Genomic DNA, 22,329 nt, shown 5'->3' with positions numbered 1-22,329 from the left:
CAAGGGTACGGAAGTCCTTGGTAAGATTTTCCTTTTATTGAAAAGCAGCCCCTAAATCCTTTTCTAACAAAGAGTGGCCTGTAAAATCATTCTGCACAAGTAGACAAGCAAGTTGGAAGCTTGCATGGGTGAATGCCAGCAGTTGTGTCCATTGGAATGTACTACCTAAGACTAAGCATGCTCAAAATGGTGGTTCCATCTTCCCTTTTTGCCAGCCATGAGTGCAGTAAGGGGCAGACAAGATGGCCAAGTGGAAAGTCGATTTGCATAATCAGATTTGGGTAGGGTGGCCAGCCTTTCTCCTGCACTATGTCAACGTCACACCTGGTCAAACCAATCTGTGAGCCCTATGTAAATCAGACTCCACCTCCTCAAGCCTGCCTATAAAATATGCTGTGGTCCACCACTTTTCCTTTTTCAGATGCTTCTGTCTCACGAGAGAGAGAGCTGCTCTCCTCTCTCCTTTCTTCTGCCTATTAAACATTCTGCTCTTTAACCCACCCACCTATGTCCGTGTCCTTAATCCTCTTGGCACAAGATGACAAATCCCTGTTATTTATCCCAGACAGCGATGCCGCTTCAATAAGATAGCCACACATCACTTCCAAAAACAGGTTTAATTGATCAAATCTATTAACTAAAGTGAGCAAAACATCTCTGTTCATTTGTCCTCGAGCTTGTGATTTCCATGAATCTGACTTCAGAAGCAAGTTGCTCCAGAGACTGCATAAGCAGTCACTACTGCTGGTGCTGATTTCCTCAGCAACAAAGATTGGTTGAACACCTACTATACGCCAGGCCCTGTGCTGCTGTGCATTCCAGCCACTGGCCCAACCTCCAAGTGGTGGAGTGTCCCTGGGTTCAATCTTTGACTCTGGTTTTCTTTATCTCTCCAAGGGAGGTTTTATAAAACCATAGGCCTATAAACACCATTTATAACTCCAAACAATGTGCATCTCCAGGCCCAAGCTCCACATTTCTGCATCCAACTGCCTATTCAATTTGGAAGTCTCACTGGGATTTCAAACTTATAAGCTCCAAATGAAACTCTTGGCTCCCCCACCCCTAATCTTTGCCCAGGCTCCCCCAATTTTGTTGCCTGCTTCACCATCCAACTCATGACAGGCTAAAAAATCAGGGTATTCCCCTGGAACCGTCTCTTTCCCTCACATTCTATCAATTCCATCCTTTCCATCAATAAATCATCTTTGTTTTACCTTCCCAAAGTATATTTACAAGTCATTTCTCACAATCCCTCCTTAATGCCACTCACCTCCAAGGTCCCATCCCCTTGTTCCACTTCAGCAGCTACCCAACTGGTCTCCATTTTCACTCATGCTCCTCAGAGTCTATTCCCTGCAAGGCAGCCAGGGTAATCTTTGCACACATTCATCAGGTCACGTCAGTCTCCAGTTGCAAACCTCCAGGGGCTTGGAGCACAGAATAAACTCCTAGGCCGTATGCAATCTAGCCCTGCAATTTCTCTGGCCTCAACTGACAGGCCCCAGCTGGGTACCCCTCATCTCAGCATTAGTGCAGAGGAGGCTCCATCAATAGTCGGCTTACACCATTCTCCCTACAAGCGTGTCAGCCTCCTTGCACTGACATCTCTTCTGTGTCCCTTCCCCCTATTCACACAGGTGGCCCCTTCTTGTCGCTTACCTTTTGATCCAAATGTTACTCCTCAGAAAGGTCTTCTTAGGCCCCTCCCCACCTGATCTAAGTTCCCATCACTGCCATAGCCCCCGTCCCATTTTCTTCACAGTGCTTATTCACTCTGTGATGCTGTGCTATTTATTGATTTGTAGCCAGGTGTGGCGGCTCATGCCTGTAATCCCAGCTACTTGGGAGGCTGAGGCGGGAGGACTGCTTGAGCCAAGGCATTTGAGGTTTCAGGGAGCCGTGATTGTGCCATTGCACTCCAGCCTGGGCATTGGAGCAAGACCCTCATCTCAAATATATCTATATATCTGTATATAGATATAATTTATTGACTTTTATTTAGTTTTTCTATCCCTGACTTGAAGGTAAGCTCCCTGAGAGAGGGCCATGGCTGTCTGGTTCACCACTGAATTCCCAGCACAAAGAACACTGTCTGCCATGGCTGGTGCTTAAGCGGCATCTCTGCTGGATGGATCAGGAGTAAACCACTCCATGAACTCACTCTCAAACATTTCAGAGTCTTCCTACTTTCTCTCTGATTTCATGACACTGATTCTCTTAAAAGAGCCCATGGCATTTTTTATAAATGAAAAAAAAAAAAATTAAGTCACCCTTAACCGTTCCTTGGAAATTCTTCAATTGCTCTTGACATCAGTGAATGATCCTAAAGTTTTGTGAGTACAAGGTAGGGCACAGGGTGGCTGTGACCCTTCAGAGAAGAAATCTGCATCCTGAATCAGTTCTAAGACTCACTTCAGAAACCACTATGGTGTGGCTTTATATGTAGGAGATGTGATTGCTGAACAGTCATAAATAAATATTTATTAAATTCGATCATATTACAAACACACTAAAAAAGTTCACATTTAAAAGGAACCCATAACAAATCCTTTTTTTTTTTTTTTTTTTTTAACGATGGAGTTTCACTCTTGTTGCCCTGGTTGGAGTGCAATGGCAAGATCTCGGCTCACTGCAACCTCTGCCTGCCAGGTTCAAGCAATTCTCCTGGTTCAACCTCCCAAGTAGCTGGGATTACAGGTGCCCACCACCACTCCCAGCTAATTTTTATTTTTTATTTTTAGTAGAGACAGGGGTCTCAACATGTTGGTCAGGTTGGTCTCGAACTCCTGACCTCATGTGATCCACCCATCTCAGCCTCCCAAAGTGCTGGGATTACAGGCATGAACCATCACACCTGGACAACAGATCTTTTATAAAGGGAAAATATTGCAAAACTGGATGATCACCCCTTAATTTGCCCATGCTGTGGATGTGTATTTGCATAGGTTCATTTTCTTAAAGCAGGGTACGCTGATGGAGGGTACTGGAAACGAACTCTGTTTAAAAGCATGCCACAGCTCACCAGGTGTGAGAAACTCTGCCTATAAAGAAAAACTAATTAGCCAGAGATAACTGACAAGTCATTTCTTTTGACAGATGTGTCTGTTAAAATGGCTCCCTTTTCTGGGAACCAGAAGCAGCAAAAAATTTTCTTCCACTCATTCCTGCACAGTGTCATGTTGTAGAGGATGGGGTTTAGGGCTGAATTAGCAAATGTGAAGGCCACCACCCAGAAGAAGAGGGACGGCCAGATGACCAGGTCTTGCTTGAAGTTTTGGATCAGGATGAGGAGGATGGTGATGATGATGGGGCTCCACATGATGAAGAAGGAGACCATGAGCAGGAAGAGGGTGCGGAACAGCCGGAAGTCCTGCTGAGACACACGGATCTGGTGGCTCTCCGAGTAGGCCAGGCTTACTGTGAGCCTCTTCCTTGATGCCTTTGTGATCTGTGGAAAACCAAAACAGGACTGGAGCCACAGGTGACTGAGGGTTGTTGGGGGGTTTGAGTTAGGGGCCCAGGAGGTGGAATCTGCTATCCCCAAGGCACTGAGGCTGTGTGCCTCTGGGACTTTGCATGCCCAAGCTTAGGATGTGCTGGAGAAACGGGACCCCTGGCTGGACTCCTGAGAAATAAAGCAGAAAATCACCTACCTTGTAAACAGAGTTATGAGGGGAAGTGAAAAGCCTGAATTGGGTGGTCTAGAAGAGGGACATTTTCCCTGTTATTTTTTTAAAAGACGTGACTCTTTAATTATTTGCAAGCACAATGTGCTCAGGGTACAAACTCAGACAATGCTATACTGATGGGGAGCAAATGAAGAACATCAGATCTCCAGCCTTCTGTGCCCTCCATTTCCACCCTGAGAGGTGACAGACGTAAGTACTTTCCCATATGGCCTTCTGGAAATGCACCACCACCACACACAATATTCCTGGCTGTGGGATTGCAGGCATCTGCTCTTCCGCTGGTACACAGACAGGCCCACACCACGCACCACACTCTGGGCCTTGCTCCTTTTTCACCTAGCAATATATCATGGCGCTTGGGCCACATCTGCACAGAGAAGGCACCTTATTCTTGTTATCTTCTATAAATGGTGGTTGCAATTTATTCAGCCCCTATTGAGGAGTATTTTATTTCTTTGGCCTTGTTTGGGGAGGTAGCAGCTGAAGTAGCAGTATGCATACTCTTCCTCTCTCTCCCTTTATTAGTCCGTTCTCATGCTGCTATAAGGACATACCCAAGACTGGATAATTTATAAAGGAAAGAGGTTTAATTGACTCATAGTTCTGCGGGGCTAGGGAGGCCTCAGGAAACTTACAATCATGGCAGAAGGGGAAGCAAATGTGTCCTTTTCCACATGGCGGCAGGAAAGAGAAGAATGAGAACCAAGCGAATGGGGAAGACCCTTGTAAAAACATCAGATTTCGTGCGAACTTACTACCACGAGAGCAGCTTGGGGGAAACCATCCCCATGATTCAGTTACCACCCACCGGGTTCCTCCTGTGACATATGGGGATTACGGGAACTACAATTCAAGATGAGATTTGGGTGGGGGCACAGTCAAGCCATATCACTCCCCTACAGGTTGTTGAGTGGCAGATGGCATACTAGTGTGGCCGGCCAGGCAGAAGAGGGCACTGGACCTCAACCTAGGTTCCTTTCCTTTTGCAGGAGCAGGAGAAAATGGATCCTAGTCTTGCCTACAGGCCCCGGAGTCAGGGGGTAAGGAAGGATGATGTGATCAGAGGCTGCTCATTTGCTGGAGCAGCTGCTGTCAGGAGCCAACCTGAAAGTGAAGCTGAGTGTGTGGGAAGGGTCTTCCCATACCTGGTGGGAGGGGGTGTGGGAAGGGCCTGCCCAGGGGTTGGAGTGGGTGCTGCTTGGGAATGATCCCCTCAACAGCAGGGCCTGTTGGCACCACCACCAGACACAGGGAAATCAGAGGCAATGACCAACAGAGGGGGCAACCACCTCATATGGGCAATCATGCAAGTTCCTTGTCCTTGTGGGAGACCAGACCACTGGCAGGGCAGCCCATCCTCCTTCTCTGTCCGCCTCCCAGCTCCAGTACCACAAACCCACATCCTATGCCTCGGGCAGGGGAAGCTTTGAAGTGACTGTGAGACTGACATTGTAAATAACCAAAAAGTGACTGGAAAGCTCTGTAAATCAGACACAAGTGTCCTTAAAGGTGCCCCTGCCCCAGCAAGACAGAGGAGCTGGTCAGAGCACTGCTGGTGATATTTGTGGAAAATGACCATTTTATATTTATGTCCCCTGTTGAGAGGTGGCAACTGGTGGAATGAGCCTCCTCATGCATATCCTTGCACACCTAGGTGAGCATATCGGTAGAATAAATTCCTACCAAGTGGAGCTGCTGGGACCTCTAATATTTTGTATTAATGAGCAGAGCTGGCAGTGAAGCAGAGGCATGGCAGGCAATGAAGGCAGCCCTGGTCATGTGGGCTTAGAAGGGGATTCTGGACTCTTCTTTCAGGAGATCCTACAGGTGTCCCCCAAGACTCTGAATCTCAAGATGGGGAGTAATTAGAAGGTAATTAACATCATTCACAGTTCAGACCAGTTTAACTGCAAGATCGGAATGGCTGAAAATATTCCCATTAGAACACTTGTAACTAGGCCGGGCACGGTGGCTCATGCCTGGAATCCCAGCACTTTGGGAGGCCGAGGCAGGCAGATCACCTGAGGTCAGGGGTTCAAGACAACCCTGGCAACATGGTGAAACCCTGTCTCTACTATAAATACCAAAAAATGAGCTGGGCGTGGTGGTGGGCGCCTGTAATCCCAACTACTCAGGAGGCTGAAGCATGAGAATCGCTTGAACCCAGGAGGTGGAGGTTGCATTGAGTCGAGATCGCGCCACTGCACTCCAGCATGGGTGACAGAGTGAGGCCCTGTCTCAAAAAAAAAAAAAAAAAAAATACCTGTAACTAGCTAATTAAAGGATAGTTGTTTGTTTTATGATTCAATGTGGCTGCTTGCTCTGTGTAGGAGTTTAGGTCCACCTGTTGATGGTGGAGACCAGGGCAACAGATGCTGAGTGAACAGCCTCACAGTCATACAGACCTCTAGCCTTACTGAGGGCTTCCATGTGACCGGCACTGTGCCGCACATTTACTTCTCAATTGTCACATTTAATCTTCACACCTACTCTTTAGATTTGCACTATCATTGTTCCCACTTCCCAGATGAGGAAATTGAATTTCAAGAACTTTAAGAAGCGTGTGGAAGGTCACTCCACTGATAATACAGGGTCAGAGCCCCCATCTCTGAAAATCTAGCTCAGTGGGATTAAATATGAGACAAATCACAAAAGGCTCAAAAGGGATGGCCACACTATTCAGCCCTCCCCTCCCCTCGATGGCTCTGCAAGGTGAAGGTTGCTCAGGAGACACAGGGCACCACCTCGGGCTCAAATGCTGGAGGCTGTATTGGCACATCCAAGTCTGGAAATCACTATGTAGAATCAAAATTAGAACTTGTGTTCAGGTGAAACCTGGTTAATCTCAGGAACCTGCCTTGGCTGTTAGATCTAGGAGAATATCAGCTGGGCAGGGTGTCAGGTGGGCGGGCTGCGGAGGAACTGGCACCGCCTCTGAGTAGGGGTGTCACTCGAGGCCTAAGCACAGGCTGGGGACCCACAAGGGCTGATTCTGATGGCAGCTTCGTCCCTCTTGCTACCCACACCATCCTAAGAAGGGCAACGATGTACCCAGGGTCCCTGGTGTAGTGTCACAAAAATACCTTTTGATGAGTGATGTTGATGAAGGCTCACATTTATGGAGCACCTACTATGTGCCAGGCCCTTACCTATCACTTAGTTTACCTTTTTAAATTCTCCCAACAATTCTGTGACATATGTACTGTGATGATCCCCATTTTACAAATGAGGAAGCTGAGGCTCAAAGAGCTTAAAAAACTTGCCCACCAGTACTCAGCTAAGAAGTTGCAGAGGTAGACTGCCAACTTGGCAGCCTGACGCCAGCCCATTCTCTCTATCATAAACTAGTTCTTTCCTACTCTCTAGTATCTCCGCCTATGGGAATCCTTCTGCCCAGGCTTTAACTCCAAACGCTAATGCCAGGAACTCTGAGAAGGATTCCTGTTTCATCTCCCGCCTGGCATCCTGCAGCATTGTGTTTCAGGCACTCATGCGACACTTGCCACGTACACTCATGTGGTAGATGTCCAGGCATCCTTCTTACCTCTGACCCGAATACGGTTTGGATCTGTATCCCTACCCAAATCTTATCTTGAATTGTAATTCCCGTAATCCCCACGTGTGGAGGGAGGGACCAGGTGAGAGGTGTTAGGATCATGGGGGCAGTTTCCCCCACGCTGTTCTTGTGATAGTGAATGAGTTCTCATGAGGTCTGATGGTTTTATAAGAGTTTTCCCTGCTCCTGCTCACTCTCTTCTCTCTCCTGCCATCATGAAAAGAAGGTCTTTGCTTCCCCTTCTGCTATGATTGCAAGTTTCCTGAGGTCTCCCCAGCCATGTGGAACTGAGTCAACTAAAGCTGTAAATTTTCTGTATAAATTACCCAGTCTCAGGCAGTTCTTTAAAGCAGTGTGAGAACAGACGAACACAGACCCCCACCAGACTGCTGGTTCCTTGGGGGATGGGAGCTGAAGCAAGGCATGCCTATGTCTTCTGCAGCCCAGAGCCCTAGCAGGGGCCTGACAATGGCTGTGGGTGACAGACAAACAAAGTGGGCTGACTCATGGGCCAAGTGCAAAAGTGGATGGTTTTTTTTTTTATTATTATTTATTTATTTATTTTTGAGACAGAGTTTCATTCTTGTTGCCCAGGTTGGAGAGCAATGGCGGGATCTCGGCTCACCACAACCTCCACCTCCCAGTTCAAGCAATTCTCCTGCCTCAGCCTCCCAAGCAGCTGGGATTACAGGCATGCACCACCACACCTGGCTAATTTTGTATTTTTAGTAGAGATGGAGTTTCTCCATGTTGGTCAGGCTGGTCTTGACCTCCCGACCTCAGGTGATTCATCTGCCTCGGCCTCCCAAAGTGCTAGAGTTACAGGCGTGAGCCACCGTGCCCGGCCTGGATCTTTTTTAGCACTGACAGATGCTACTGTCTCCTTCTCTCCACAGTTCCCACCACTGGTAGGGGGTGAGGAAGAAAATGGGGCTCTGTAACCGAATGTGGCTCCTCTCCTCCTCCTCTCCCTATGCTAGATGTCAAGGATAGTTAACACTGATCCAGGATTGCAAATGTCTCCTGCACTGGGCAGAAAGCTTGATGTGCTTTTGGATTGAACTAAATGCTCAATTAACTTTCAAGGATTAATCCTAATCCTCAGAACAAGCCTCTGGGATAGGTTCTGTGGTTGCCGCAGTTTTGGAACTAAGAGGCCCTGAGAAGACAGTTGACTTGCTTGAGGCCTTACAGTCAAGTAGGGTAGTGTACCCCATGCCAGGTGCCAGTGCTCTTCTCCGCTGAGGCACAGCACCTCAACAGAGGTGGACAGCTTCTGGAGAATGTGGTACACGGCCACTGGGTACATGATTAAATGCAAACGCTGGGGGCCCCTTCAGACATTCGGATTGTGTGGAGCTGGGTGGGGCCCAGAAATCTGCAAGTTTCCTAAACTCCCCAGGTGATTCTTGACCACTAAAGTGTTGCAGCTGCTCATCTAGGACAACAGGCTCGGTCTCAAGTTCCCCCCAGTCCTTTGAAGAGAGACCTTTTGGAGACTCACTGCCTCCACACTCACATGAGCTTCTGAAGACCGTGGGGGAGCCGCCACCCCACCTCACACCCTTCTGCCACCCCATGCCAGCAGACCACTGCTGCCAACATGTGGGGATGGGTAGAGGGTGTTCCTACTGACAACATTGGGCTCCTGAAGGTTGAGTCTCCTCTGGGGGCTGCTTGGTCAATCAACAGCCTCCCATTTAGAATCACTGGACAGAAGATTTCATCTTTCCAGAGATTCCACCTCCCTTTTCGTGACCAGCATGCAGGCCCCCAAAGCTGGGGAATGCAGGTCAGGCGTGGAGAAAGGGCTTTGTGTTCACTGTCTAACACCTCGCGTTCTGCGGAAACAGATTTTGTTTCTCAGTTAAGCCCTGAGACAGGCTGAGGGTTTTCCATCTGCAAGCCATAGACTCACTTATTCGACAAATATTTATAAGCTCCTGCTATGTGCTAAGCACTCATATGTGCTGGACACACAGCAATAAGCAAGGCAGCTCCGCCCACGCTGCTCTTCCATTCTGGTGCGTATGTGGGCAATGAGAGGGGGATCAATAAACATCTACTGTTACAAAAGGGTAGAGGCATCTCAGTTGCCATGGCAACAGTTGCTGGGCAGTGACGTCAAGCCAGCCCCAAACAGTGGTTACAACCTGATCTGAAGGCACTTAGGAGTTGCTGGGAGGTTATTCCCTTGGGAAAACTGTTGATTGGAAAAAATCACTGAAGATGTATGGCATGTCTGAGTAACAAGGAAAGAGGAAGCAGGGAGGGCAGAAGGGTGAATAAGGCCACTGCCTCAAGCACATGAAGCAGCCCCTGAAGGGTGGGCAGTAGGGAAAGAGCCAGGGCAAAGCCTGCTTTGAATTCTTGCCCAGGTCAGAACCAGGAAGGAAGGTGGAGACTTTAGAGCAGGGTTTCCAAAAAGGCATTCCATGGAGCACCAGCGCAGACAGATGCTCTGTGGAGAAAAGGGGGTTCTGTAGTCACGTTTAGCAATGATACCTATTCTATTACTCTGTGGGAGATCCTCAAAGTATATTGGCATAATAAACATTCTGAGAAGTCCTGCAGCAAAGAATCCCATCTAGCCTATGCCAGCATTTTCCAAACCCTTTCTAACACCTAACATTCCCATGGCACTCTACAGAACATTCTAGAAGACATACTGCTTTAGAACAATAGAAGACCAGGGTGATGTGAAAAAGAGACACTTCTCAAGCCTGGAGATGAGACCTGGGTTACAGGAACTAGTGACAGGTGAGAAGTGGGACTGGAAGGCCTGTAGTTATGTATCCCATGGCTTCAAACAATTTGTGAATTGTTTGTTATTACGCCTAATTAACATTGATGTTCAATTGATTTTACAGAGTTATGTAAAACCAAGCTTCACAGAAAAAGCTTGTACAGAAAAGCTGACTCAGTATCTCTGAGTTAAGTATATCTTCACAGAGGAGGAGCTGCAAACTGAGGCCCTGCCCAGACACTCCATCCACCTGGTATAGCTTGCCTGCTTCCAAGTTATCAGCCTGGCAAACTCATGGTACCAAGTGAGGACAAATGTCATAGTCCTCCTGGGAAATGGGCAACAGTGAATCTTGCTAATAAGGTGGAAAGTAATTTTTAAGTGATATTTGGATTAAAATTGTGATTTTTAAAACATTATTATATCTGCTCTTTCATTTTATTGTGTTAATCCACTGAGGCATATTTGGCTCCTGCAGAAACTGAGGATCACATTACTTAAGTGACTTGCCCAAGGTCACACAGTGATACAGCCTAGATTAGAACTCCTGTCTTAGGACTCTCTGTTCAGTGATTTTCCCACTGTCCAAGAGACTACCCTATAGACCCTTTCAATGTGATCCAAGGCTTATGCCTCATTCATTCAACAAATATTTATTGAGCACCTACAGTGAATGGGTCAGGCTCTGATCTAGGCATAGGAATAAAGCAGTGAACAAACCAAAACCTCTGCTCTCATGGAGCTTGCGTTGTAGTGGGCAAGATAGATGACTGTCATAAATGGAATGTGACAGGTGTAGTAAGTGTTTGAAGAGAAATAAATCAGGATAAGGAATTGGAGATTGATGGGGAGACTTTTTGGTGAAGAGCTTTTTGAGTAAAGACTAAATGAAGTGGGGAAGTGGCCCATGCAGAAATCTGGAGAAGAGAGATCCAGGAGAACAAGTGGCAGGTGCAAAGGCCCTGGGACAGAAGTGCACAGTACAGCCTCAAGGCCAATGTGGACACAAGGGAGGGTGAAATATGAAGGTGAGAAAGGCAGCAGGGCCAGACCACACAGGGCATTAAGGTGAGGATGGTGATAGAATGTAAATTCTATATTTGACCTGTTACTCTGTGACTCAGAGTGCCCTTTCACCGCACTGTGAGTCATGACAGCTCTTGCATCCAGGAACTGTTCTGAGGTCTGTGATGGGGAGAAGTGAAGGTTGGCTGTGGGTTTAGACATAAGATGGTTCAAGAGTAAACTGCTGTTTAGAGGTGGGTTGCTAAGAGGACACCTGCCCCAACTCCTCAGGTCTCATAGAATTTTCCAGGTAGACCCTGGCCTTGAGAAAAAGATGGGGGTGGGTGGAAAATCATTCCTCCCTCAGCAGGCAGCTGAGAAGCGTGAGGTACGAGTGAAAAGGGGCAGACCACAGCCCTCTTGGCCCCTAAGGAACTCAGGAGTGAGACCTCCAGGAAGGAGATCAAATGCTGCCGCCCCTTCCAGCCAGTCCTGCTCTAGCGTCAATTCCTTGTTCCTGATGTGCTCCAAATCTGGGCTGTTGTTTATTCTCTTGCAAATCTTAGCAGCACCTTTTCCCAGCATGCTCTGAGACAAGGGTCGGAAGAGCAGCCCTGCCTAACAAATCACGACGGTCATAATTTATTCATCGCCTGCGACAGGCAGGCATGGCTCTCTCTGTCCCATCAGTAGCATCTCCTACATGCCTTATGACAACTCTACACTGCTGGCATTATGTTTGCCATTTTGCAGATGAGGAACCCGAGGCCCAGAGATGGTAACTAACCTGGCCAAGGCCACACAGCAAGTAAGTGGCAGATTCAAGACTCAAACCCAGATTGTTAAAATAACACTGTCAAGTCTCTTTGTCTGTCTTCATGGTCTTTTGCTTTTTTTTTTTTTTTTTTTTTCCAGACAGAATCTCACTTTGTTGCCCAGACTGGAGTGCAGTGGCACAATCTCAGCTCACTGCAACCTCCTCCTCCTGGGTTCAAGAGATTCTCCTGCCTCAGCCTCCACAGTAGCTGGGATTACAGGCGCCCACCACTACGCCAGGCTGATTTTTGCATTATTAGTAGAGACGGGCTTTCACCATGTTGGCAAGGCTGGCCTTGAACTCCTGACCCCAGGTGATCCGCCGACCTCGGCCTCCCAAAGTGCTGGTATTACAGGTGTGAGCCACCACACCTGGCCTGTTCTTCTTTCTTATACCCCTTATTCATCCCTTACGTTTGTGTATCATTTAACAGTTTGCAAAGTGTTTGCAAAGTCTCAGTATCTTCCACCTTGTGTTCAGTTTCTCTGCTTTCAATATCAGCACCTTTGTCTCCTCCCTCTTCCCCTTTTATGTCAAAGCTCCTTCTGGATAGAGAATGTGTCTTGCTCGGTTTTAGCCCACTTCCTTTCCCCCAAGCACTGTGTACAGGGCAGACCCTTAACACATGTCTGAGGAATTAATGCATTGGGACTCTAGGGTCAGACTGACTGAATTTAAATGCTGATTGCCACTTACAGGCTGTGTTACCTTGGGTAAGTTACTTAACCTCCCTGTGCCTGGGTTTCTTCATCTGTTATTCTTATCAGAATTAAAGAGTTAGTTCCTGGCATAGGATCAACACTATGTAAATATTTGTTAAATAAGTTCTACGTTTATCTTCCTTTTTCTCTCACAAAGTTCTACATTTATCTTCCTTTTTCTCTCATTTTAACTTAATGATAATAGCTAACACTTATATAGCACTATCATATGCCTGGTCCCATCGCAAGCACTGTCCAAACCTTAACTCCAGGCCTGAATCTGCCTCCTGCACTTGAACAAGCCCCAGGCTGGATGTCACTTTAGTGGTCATTGGGTGGGCAAGAGTCTCATGAGTGACATGGAGGGGCCATCTCCCACAGGACCCAGGGATTAGCAGACCTGGATGGAGGTTGGCCTGGCTATGGGTTCTGAGCATCTAAGAAGGTTACAGACCCTCAACTGCAAAGAAAGGGCCATAAAAGTGACCAGATGGTGAGCAGGCCCTACAGGGCACCACTTCAATGTGCCTACTTGACAGATGACCCACACATGAGACACTGTAAAACCAAGATTCAACAACTATAAACCTCCACGAGGGTTCAAGGGCTTTGCAGTAAACCTTCTAAAATGGGCATAAACATGAATGCACCCACGCTGTTTGCCTGGGCAGGCAACTTACTCACAAATGGGCTGCCTTAAGAGATATAAAACAGGCTGACTCGTCCTTTTTATGTCCCTGTACATATTTGTTTTGAAGGTAGAGATCATTTCCTGTTTCAGTGCACATTTGAAATGGACATTCCCTGAGGGTGGTTGGAGTAGCGACTGGAAGATAACAGGAGGGACTTCTGGTAATATTCCGTTTCTTGACCTGGGAGCTGCTTTCATGAATGCACTCAGTTAGAGCCTATACCTATGTGCTTTTTATATGTGTATAATACTTCAATAAAATGTTTTAAAAGTATGCATTCTCCAGTATTGCAGTGTTTGCGATGGGGAAACAATGGACACAGCCCAAAAGACCATAAAATAAATGAAGTCACATCTGTAGCCACTAAAAATAACGAGCTAGAGATATAGGAATGATGTAGAAAGATGTTAAGATATAATGTTAAGTGAAAAAAAGGAGTTACAGAGCAGAGAGTATTATCTCATATCTGAAAAGAACATTGAACAGTGTCACATAACCATTGGACCATTTTAACCTGCAATTTCATGTGGTTCATCAAATACACACACAGTATACATGACACATACATAAGCTTATAAGAAAAATAACCTGAAAAAATACATCTTGACTTGTTAAGAAGGTAGAGCAAGTTTTCAGTTTCTGTGTTATTTACATTTATGTGTCTCTTTCATTTTAATTTAATTTTTTCTAATGACCTGGTACTACTTTAGTGATGAGCAAAACACAATCACAAAGATATAACTTAAAAAAAAAAAAACACCCTCTCCTTCCTCAGTGCTGTAGACCTGTGCAGTGAATCAAGATTGAGCTGGCATGAACTCTTAGGTGTTCTCCGACCCCAAATTCTAAGATTCCAGCAGAAATAACCCCAAGTCTGAGTGAAGTTCAATGGTAGCACTTAAAACAAACATACCTGCAAAATTTTGGAGTAACTGATCACAATGACCAGTCCTGGCACCAAGAAGTTCAAAGTAACAAAAGACACATCCCACGAGATCTCTCCAGCAATGGTGGGCCAAATCAGTGTGCAAATCGAAATTTCCTAGTTACAAAAAGGAAAAGAACATCATGTAAATGCTGGCTTCTTATTGGCCTCTGGCTCAGTCTTACTGAGTGACGGTTTCCTGACACTTACTGGTTGCATTTCCCAGTTACACAACTAGCATGACACTGAACCCCAGAATCCCTCCCACTGCCCACCACAATTCCACTTACAAAGCACTTGCCCCTGAACCTCAGAATAGCCACGATTGTGTTTCCTGTTCTCCAGGGGCAGCAGCTGAGCCTCAGGCTTACAGGGTGGTAAGAGTTAGAGTCGGTTCCCAGGTGTGGTCTTTCTATTTCCCTGGGCTGACATGCAAAGGGCTTTTGAGCCTCCTCTTCCAAGCCTGCCATTTTACAACAAAGAAAACTGACCCCTGAAAGGTTACAGAGATTGGAAAGGACATGCTACATAACAAACACATCGAAACACGAACTAGGTTTCCCTGTAGTCACACTGTGTAAGCCGAAGGCCACAGAGTCTGTGCTAAAGCATTAAGTGTTCATGCTGAGGGTGCTCAAGTGTCTAAAGTGTGTCAAGCTGCGTCAACCTGGCCGTCTAGAGCCCCAAGGCAAAGATCAGCCTCCACTCACAGACAGTTCAAGATATAAAACCAATGGAATATGGCAGAAGAGTGTGAAGGTTCGTGATCTTGCTGCTGTCACTAGGTTGTATTGATTCAAATGTTTAACACTAAGTGCAAGAACTGAAACATATGGAGACCTTACTGAATAGTTACAAATAGCTTCTGCAACAATTTCATCCAATGAATAAATAGGCCAGTGAAAACAGACATATATCTGTGTGTGTGTGTGTGTGTGTGTGTGTGTGTGTACTAACTCCCCACATATAAAATTCCTATGCCCAATTGACTACAGAAACAAAACTGTTTAGAAAACAAGTGGCCCTAACACATGCATACAGAACAGATTTTTAAGAGCACATGCTGTGTAAAAAGACCACGTGATGGATTTTGAAGGGCCAAGGCATCTTAACCAATGTCTAGGAGTAGCATTACCATCCAAAATACCATTCATTCATTCATTCACTTGACCAATATTCATTGAATGCTCTACTAGGCCAAAAGCAGAGAATTTTTAACAGTGAATCAAGACTGGGCTGGTGTGAACACATGGTAGGGGGAAGTTTATTAAAGCTTCACACATTTTGGTCATTGGAAAGAAACCTGCTTTTTTTTTTTGAGACAGAGTCTCGCTTTGTTGCCAGTCTGGAGGTCTGGAGTGCAGTGGCGTGATCTTGGCTCACTGCAACCTCCACCTCCCGGATTCAAGCAATTCTTCTGCCTTGCCTCAGCCTCCCGAGTAGCTGGGACCACAGGCGTGCACCACCATGACCAGCTAATTTTTTTTTGTATTTTTTAGTAGACAAGGGGTTTCACCATGTTAGCCAGAATGGTCTCAATTTCCTGACCTTGTGATCTACCTGCCTTGGCCTCCCAAAGTGCTGTGATTACAGACATGAGCCACCAGCCCCGGCCAGAAACCTGTTTCTTTCAAGGATCTTCTGATTACTAGCAGTGAGGCTACCACTGCTCTCTAGAACACCCACACCACCCTCTTTTGTACTCAGGCTTCTGCCCACTATGGACCCCCTGTTCCAAGACAGCAGTAGCAATACATATGAGCAGATACGCTAAAGCACCAATCGAAAGAAACGGATTCCAGTCCTGAATGTGATTTGGTCTCTAATTCCTGTTCCTGTGATGGAAAAATTTTAAGGGACAGTAGAAAAACAGAGGACGCCCAGAAGCTTTTCTTAAGACCCCCAACTCTTTCCAAAAGCCTTTTCCAGAATGTCTGCCAAAATCTCTCCAGGGTTAGCAAGACTTTTGTGGAGGATATAATGATAGAGCAAGGTGTTCTCTCTACAGTAGGAATGAAAGAAAAACAGCAGGTTCCTAAACCATGTGCTTCTCTGATCCCAGTGTGTTGAAGAGAACGTATATGTGTGAATGAGTATATAGCCATCCAACATACACACTGTTTTTCACATACACTCACATGCTTGCATGCACAGAAAAAAACATGGACGGATACAATCCAGAAAGTGAAGTGTCTATTTCTAGGCGGGACTCTCAAATTGTTTTTATTCCTGTGGCTTATCTGAATTTCCTAATTTTCCATGATGTGCCTGTATTACTTTTATAAAAGAAAAAAGTTGATTTATAAGTGAAATGATGATCAAACATGAAACACAGACCACCATGATAGTTCTGCCAACTTTACCAGCTATTTTTCTACGGAGACAATGAACCTGTCCCAGGAAGCTCCCAAATTCCGTGACTTTAATAAAGACATTCTCTCACCTTTTGATTTGTGGCTATTGCTCAGGGCAGGAAGTGTGATAAGGAAGTAAGATAAGAACTCTGCCCAACACCCTCACACATGAACTAAGAGGCAGTGCAACTGACTCAGGGGCCTAAATGATGGATTGGTATGTTCTTTAGAAGGTTTTATATGTTATTGTTGACTAAATGCACTGTCTGGTCTCATTAAAAAATAAAATAACAGGTGCCATGCCCACAGAGATCCAAGTTGTTGTCGTAAGTTGGTTTCTGTGGGAAAATCCATTTGGTTTAAGTCGTTTTGATTCTAGATATTCTCCCGCAGGCTGTGACATGTAGAGGAGTTAGGCAGTATGTCAAGTCTGTAAGGTAGGGGTGTGAGTCTTATCATAGTCTCTGTACTTTTTCTGCACATGTGAAATGTCTCCTGATTTTAAAAAGGGAACTTGGAAAACAAAAGTGGCAGCTCTGCCTTGTTACTGAGTTACAGAAGCGGAATTGGCAGAGTCAACAATAGTCTTCTTTAATTCATTTGCTCAACCACCTGACTCCAGACATAGTGGTTGACCACAGCGAAGCCACGGTGAGGAAGAGCAAGGCGCTGGCCCTATCCTCCAGCAGTGAGGGAGGCAGAGAAGCACTAGGACACTTCAGGACAGGACAAGCAGCTGGAAGTGCCCAGAGAGCCTCAGAGGACCAGAGAGGGCAGAGCCACCCAGGAGGGGTTGTTTCTGCTATGCCTGGAAGGACCACAGCCAGGGGCATAGGGAGGTCGGAGCTCAGGTGTCAGAGCAGAATTCTGGAATGAAATGGGAGGCCACTCACGGTGAAGGGATAAGTGTGACTTGGATCCCCCAAATGTGTTCTGCCTCATGCCAGTCTCCACTTCTTCCTGGCTATCTCACCCATTTCCATGGCTCCTTTTGCAGATAAAGCTCCAATCTACTCTTTTCAGCTCCGTGCTTTCCTGAACCCCAGACTCACCCAGTAGCCATAAGGACACCTCAGCAGGAGGCCTGGACATCTCAGCAGGAGGCCTCACAGGCACATTAAGCTTTGAAGGTCCCATCCCCAAATGGTTCCACCTGATTCCCGAACTTCCCGAATCAGGGCACAGGGCTGCCATTCTCCAAGCTCCCGGAAACCTGAGCACTGGCCTTCTGCCCACCTCCTCCTCCCCACTCAGAAGGAATCTCTAAGTTCCTCCTTCATCACCATTGACTCACCCACCTATCGCATTTTCACTGACCTGCCCCCAACCCTTACCAAGACCAGGCCATCACCACTAAGTCCAAACCTCCTACCAGGATGACTCTGGCCCTTCTCCCTCTCCTCTGCCAACCCTTCCAGCACTGTCTTTTGCCCCCACTGAACCTCACGCTGTACACATGCGTGGTGGAGAACCCCTTGCAAGTTTCAGCACTCACTGTTCCTTTGGCCTCCATGTGGACTCTCCTCTGCCTATAACGCCCTCCTGGTCTCCATTCCCTTGCCTGGCTTACTTCCTCTCATCTTCACACTCACTGGGGACACTGCCGTCTCCCAATAGCTTCCTGGACTCCCCACACCCAGCAGAGACCCTTCCACAGCTCTCCACAGCTTGTGCAATCATCCCCTTCCCTGTCTGAAGCCCCCGCTGAAGTGTGTTACTAAGGGTGGGGACCAAGCCTGCCTTTTTCCAGCCAGCATCCCAGCACCTAGAATTCTGACTAATACATATTAGGTGTTCAGGACAAAATTGCCAAACGAGATTTTCTAAGGAGACTCCCCTTGTAGATGGGGACATCTGTCCACAGGCACCGGAAATGCTGACCCTCCCCACACTGGCTGACTTACTTGCAAACACTGCCTATTTGCAGATCAGTTCCAGCTGTTTGTTCCAGCTGTTTGCCTATCAGTCCCTCTGATGATTCTTCCTGCAGTACCTCTGGAGACCCTTGATAAATCCTTGTTCCTATGCCTCACCTCTGCCATCAACATGGAAGACTTCAAGATCATTTTAAGAACCTAGGAGTCCTAGTTGGATATTTCCTCTTCTATCAGCTACCCAGCAAAAAAGAGAGAAAATATCAATGCAACAGATGCTTCCTTTCTTATATTTTAAAAGTATTCTCTAATGGTAACAAAGGCAAGCAAACTGTGTTTGTTTTCTCAGGCAATCCACACTCGGCAGAGACAGGTGAACGTTCACATGACTAGCCTGGTATTAAATTAGGGTAGGGTGGGGCAGTGGGATCAAGTGCCCCAAGGAAGTATAAACCCAAGGGTGATGGCATCCAGAGGGACCCAAAAGAGTGGGGCTACATTCTGGTTCCATCTTTTGCCATTCTGTGACTTTAGAGATTTCCTCTTTTAGAATAAACAAAAGAATATGGGGTGGGGTGACTGTGAGGACCACATTAGGCCAGAATCTAGGACCATCTGTGTGCTTCTTCTTGAAGAGAAGAAGGCGGATTTATGTGATTTGTGGCAGGGGCAAGAGGGGAAGGGTGCTCGGTAAATGTTTGCAGAATGAATGGGCAGCACATCCTGGCCAGGATAGACAGTCTTCTCCACCTGCGGATGTGGGTCACCACCCAGCGAGGGCCACAGCACACACAGGCTGGAATCCTGTTGAAGCAGAGTGAGCTGACCTGGCTGAGATGTCAATGTTGCTAGGATGTGTCCACCCTCTTTAAATGGCAATCTGTTATTTTACAGCAATCAGAAGAATCATACTGTTTGAAGGATGTTTAAAATGTTTATGCTCAAAGATAAGGAAACTAATAATGGCTAGCAATTCTTATGCACTTAACTGTGTATGCACCAGGTGTTGGCCCATTTACTGAACATGAGTGCCCGTGACCATCCAGTAAGGTTGGTTGATACTATAATTATGCCCATTTTGCAGAAGAGGAAAGTGAGGTACTGAGAGGTTAGACAGCTTGGATTCTGTCACAAAGCTCCTGAATGGCAGAGATGGGATTTAAACAGAATGTTTGACTCCAAAGTCCACTCCAAATACCAAGTTGTCTCACATTTCTAGAATGTTTATCCCCTCATCTTCTCTTCAGGGGAGTTTTAGCGTCTGATTACCATGAACTACTGGGCACCCATAGCCCACATGGATGAGAGATTGAGTTTCTGTTTCAGGAGGGCTCTCAGGTCGGAGAAGCTCTAAGGGGCAGTTTCCTTGGCCAACGCTCCTTGAGGGGAGAGAGCCAGCATCTGCTTAGGCTTGGTTGATTCTCTCAGTGTGTGGTTTGGGTTAGGAAAATATCCCCCATCCAAAACATCCATATTTAGTCTCCAAGTGGGATGGGGCAGGCAGAATCCACAAGCAGAAAGCTGGGAATATGGCGATTGAGAAAACAAGCCTTTGCTAATTTTAAATGTGAGACCTAGTCAGTCTAGACCAGATCCTCCTGTTGCTTTTTTTTTTTTTTTTTTAATGACTACACTCCTCCTTTATTTTCTTTCATTCTTTTCAACTTATTTCTTCAACTGCTGAACCTATAAAATGGGATGTTTCCTATGTGTTCAGGCAGCAACCCTTAAGAAACTGGGGTTTTTCTGTTTGTTGGGTTCCTGGGCAGGTAGGTGTGAAAGTGTGTGTGTGTGTGTGAGAGAGAGAGAGACAGAAAGAGAGAGATGGGGTGGATGCGGCAGACAGATAGGAAAGAAGACAAAGAAGATGGAGAGCCAGAAAAGATTGTCTCATTTTTTAAAATTTTTTAAAATTTTATTTTATTTTATTATTTTTTTTGAGATTGAGTCTTGCTTTGCTAGCCAGGCTGGAGTGCAGTGGTACCATCTCAGCTCACTGCAACCTCCACCTTCTGGGTTCAAGCAATTCTCATGCCTCAGCCTCCCTTGTACCTGGGACTACAGGTGCATACCACCACACCCAGCTAATTTTTGTATTTTTGGTAGAGACGGGGTTTCACCACGTTGGCCAGGCTTGTCTCCAATTCCTGACCTCAAGTGATCTGCCTGTCTCAGCCTCCCAAAGTGCTGGGATTACAGGTGTGAGCCACAGTGCCCAGGGATTTTTTTTTTTTTTTTTTTTTTTTAATTTCAAGCTTTCCCACCTCACCTCTACTAATTTCAGTGAGTAGGGCTCCTGTGGGTAACTAACTCACCTGGACCCCAGTGCACACCGCAGTTTCATTCTCTCCCAGTGGCTTTGCCCAAATCCCTCTCCAAAGGCTCTTAAAACCAAGGAAGTATTTCAACATCAAAATAAGGGAGGTCTATGTGCCCAGACATCACAACACAGACCTCCACGGAAGCACCTTGCAGCACAACTGTGACCACTCTGGAAGCACCACAGAGGGCTCTAACCACACCCCGATTCCTTAACAGGGGTACAGTACTAAGTGGCCAAGACACGGAAGGCCCTCGCCTATGCCAAGGACTTCTCACCCAAACAGTTGCCTGTGTCCCTGTCAGCACACAATTTTAGTCTGGGCTTTGGCTGGGAAGTGACAAGAGTCTTATTTTTTAATGTCATTTGCCAATTAATTAGGATTATACTTGAAATCATTGAAAAAAGGGAGAGGCACAAAATACACGTCAGAAAACTTAAGATACCTTCAAGATACATTCTACCTGGTCTTTCATTCCCTGAACATCATTTTCTCCCATAAGAAAGAAAATGAGGTGAAATACCTCAAGTTCTGTGAGAAATATACAAGTACTGTAACTCTTTGAGAGAATAACATATAAAAAAAAAAAGTCAAAGAAACTGATGGCAGAAGCCCAGCCCCCACCTGATCCATGCTTTTAGAGGCATCTGCGTGGCCCACCTTGATTCTCAGGTTTGTGTGGGCTAAGAACAAGCCTGCCCACTAAGCCACAGCCCGTGGTCTGCCTATAAATGGCACCCACCTGCTCAGCTAATCCTGGCTTCTCTGGGCCCCACTTGAGTGGACATGGCCACAAGCTTGCATGTTATTTGATCAAGTGCCACAGGCTTAATGGGGCTCCTGCCTGTTAGTCATTCAAGGCCATAAACAAACAAACACCTCACAATGTATTCCACACAAGCATTAGAAACAAGTATTTTAAGTTTATGTTAAAAAAAAAAAAAAAAACTCGCACAGGATATGGGAGGCAGACTCCATCCATCCTACCCCTCCCCATAAAGGGCTGTGTGAGAGACTGGTCTGGGAAAACCCCCAGAGAAGCACCACCTCTCTGTTCCAGGCTCTGTAGGGTCACACACCCAGGGGGTGTCCCTGGTGGGCTGTGTGTATCTCCATAACCGAGCCTTCCCCTGGTGACATGTAATTTCTCCCTCCCTACTCCCCTCTCTGACCACTTAGAAGGTCTCTCTTTGGGACTGTGATTCCTGTTTGTGTCACAATTACTCAGGGCACCCCATACTCACTCCTACGTGGAGAGGGAGCTTAAGGGTAGGAGATTCCGGGCCGAAAAACCAGTGACCCGTGTAGGGAAGGGAAGGCCAAGAACCAGCCACCGGCAGACGCTCCTGGAGGCTGAGCCCCCAGCGCACAGACCTAGGTCCTTTCCCTCTCTCTCTCCGCGAGGCACGGAGAACCAAACACACTAGGAAGACAGCCAGACAGCGGCCGCTGTCCTCCACCGTGACTCCGCGTCTAAGTCTACTCTCCCGGGTGGATCTGGGCGCACGAACCCTGCAACCACGGGACAAAGCGGCAAGAGTAAAAGACCCGAGCTCGTGATTCCGGACCGCGGGACTCGAGGGGACCCGAGCCAATGTCCTGTACTATGCATAGAACCTTATTCAGATCATGGTCACTCACACCCA

General features: G+C 46.7%; 1 protein-coding gene across 1 annotated transcript in view; it reads right to left on the bottom strand.

Annotated features, from left to right (window-relative positions):
- Positions 1-598: 598 nt before the first annotated feature.
- The window catches only part of FFAR4 (free fatty acid receptor 4), a 24,080-nt gene continuing 2,349 nt past the window's right edge, over positions 599-22,329 (bottom strand). The window contains exons 2-3 of the mRNA XM_017876766.1: positions 14,123-14,251; positions 599-3,451 (exon numbers count right to left, since the gene is read on the bottom strand). Of these exons, the coding sequence (XP_017732255.1) occupies positions 3,062-3,451; positions 14,123-14,251 (519 nt within the window). The 3' untranslated portion in view covers positions 599-3,061. The remainder of the gene's footprint in view (positions 3,452-14,122; positions 14,252-22,329) is intronic.

Source organism: Rhinopithecus bieti, unplaced genomic scaffold (genome assembly GCF_001698545.2).
Source record: "Rhinopithecus bieti isolate Rb0 unplaced genomic scaffold, ASM169854v2 scaffold_9383, whole genome shotgun sequence".
Classification (NCBI taxonomy): Eukaryota; Metazoa; Chordata; class Mammalia; order Primates; family Cercopithecidae; genus Rhinopithecus; species Rhinopithecus bieti.
The sequence above is the reverse complement of the archived record's forward strand: the minus strand, read 5'-3'. Positions and strand labels throughout refer to the sequence as shown.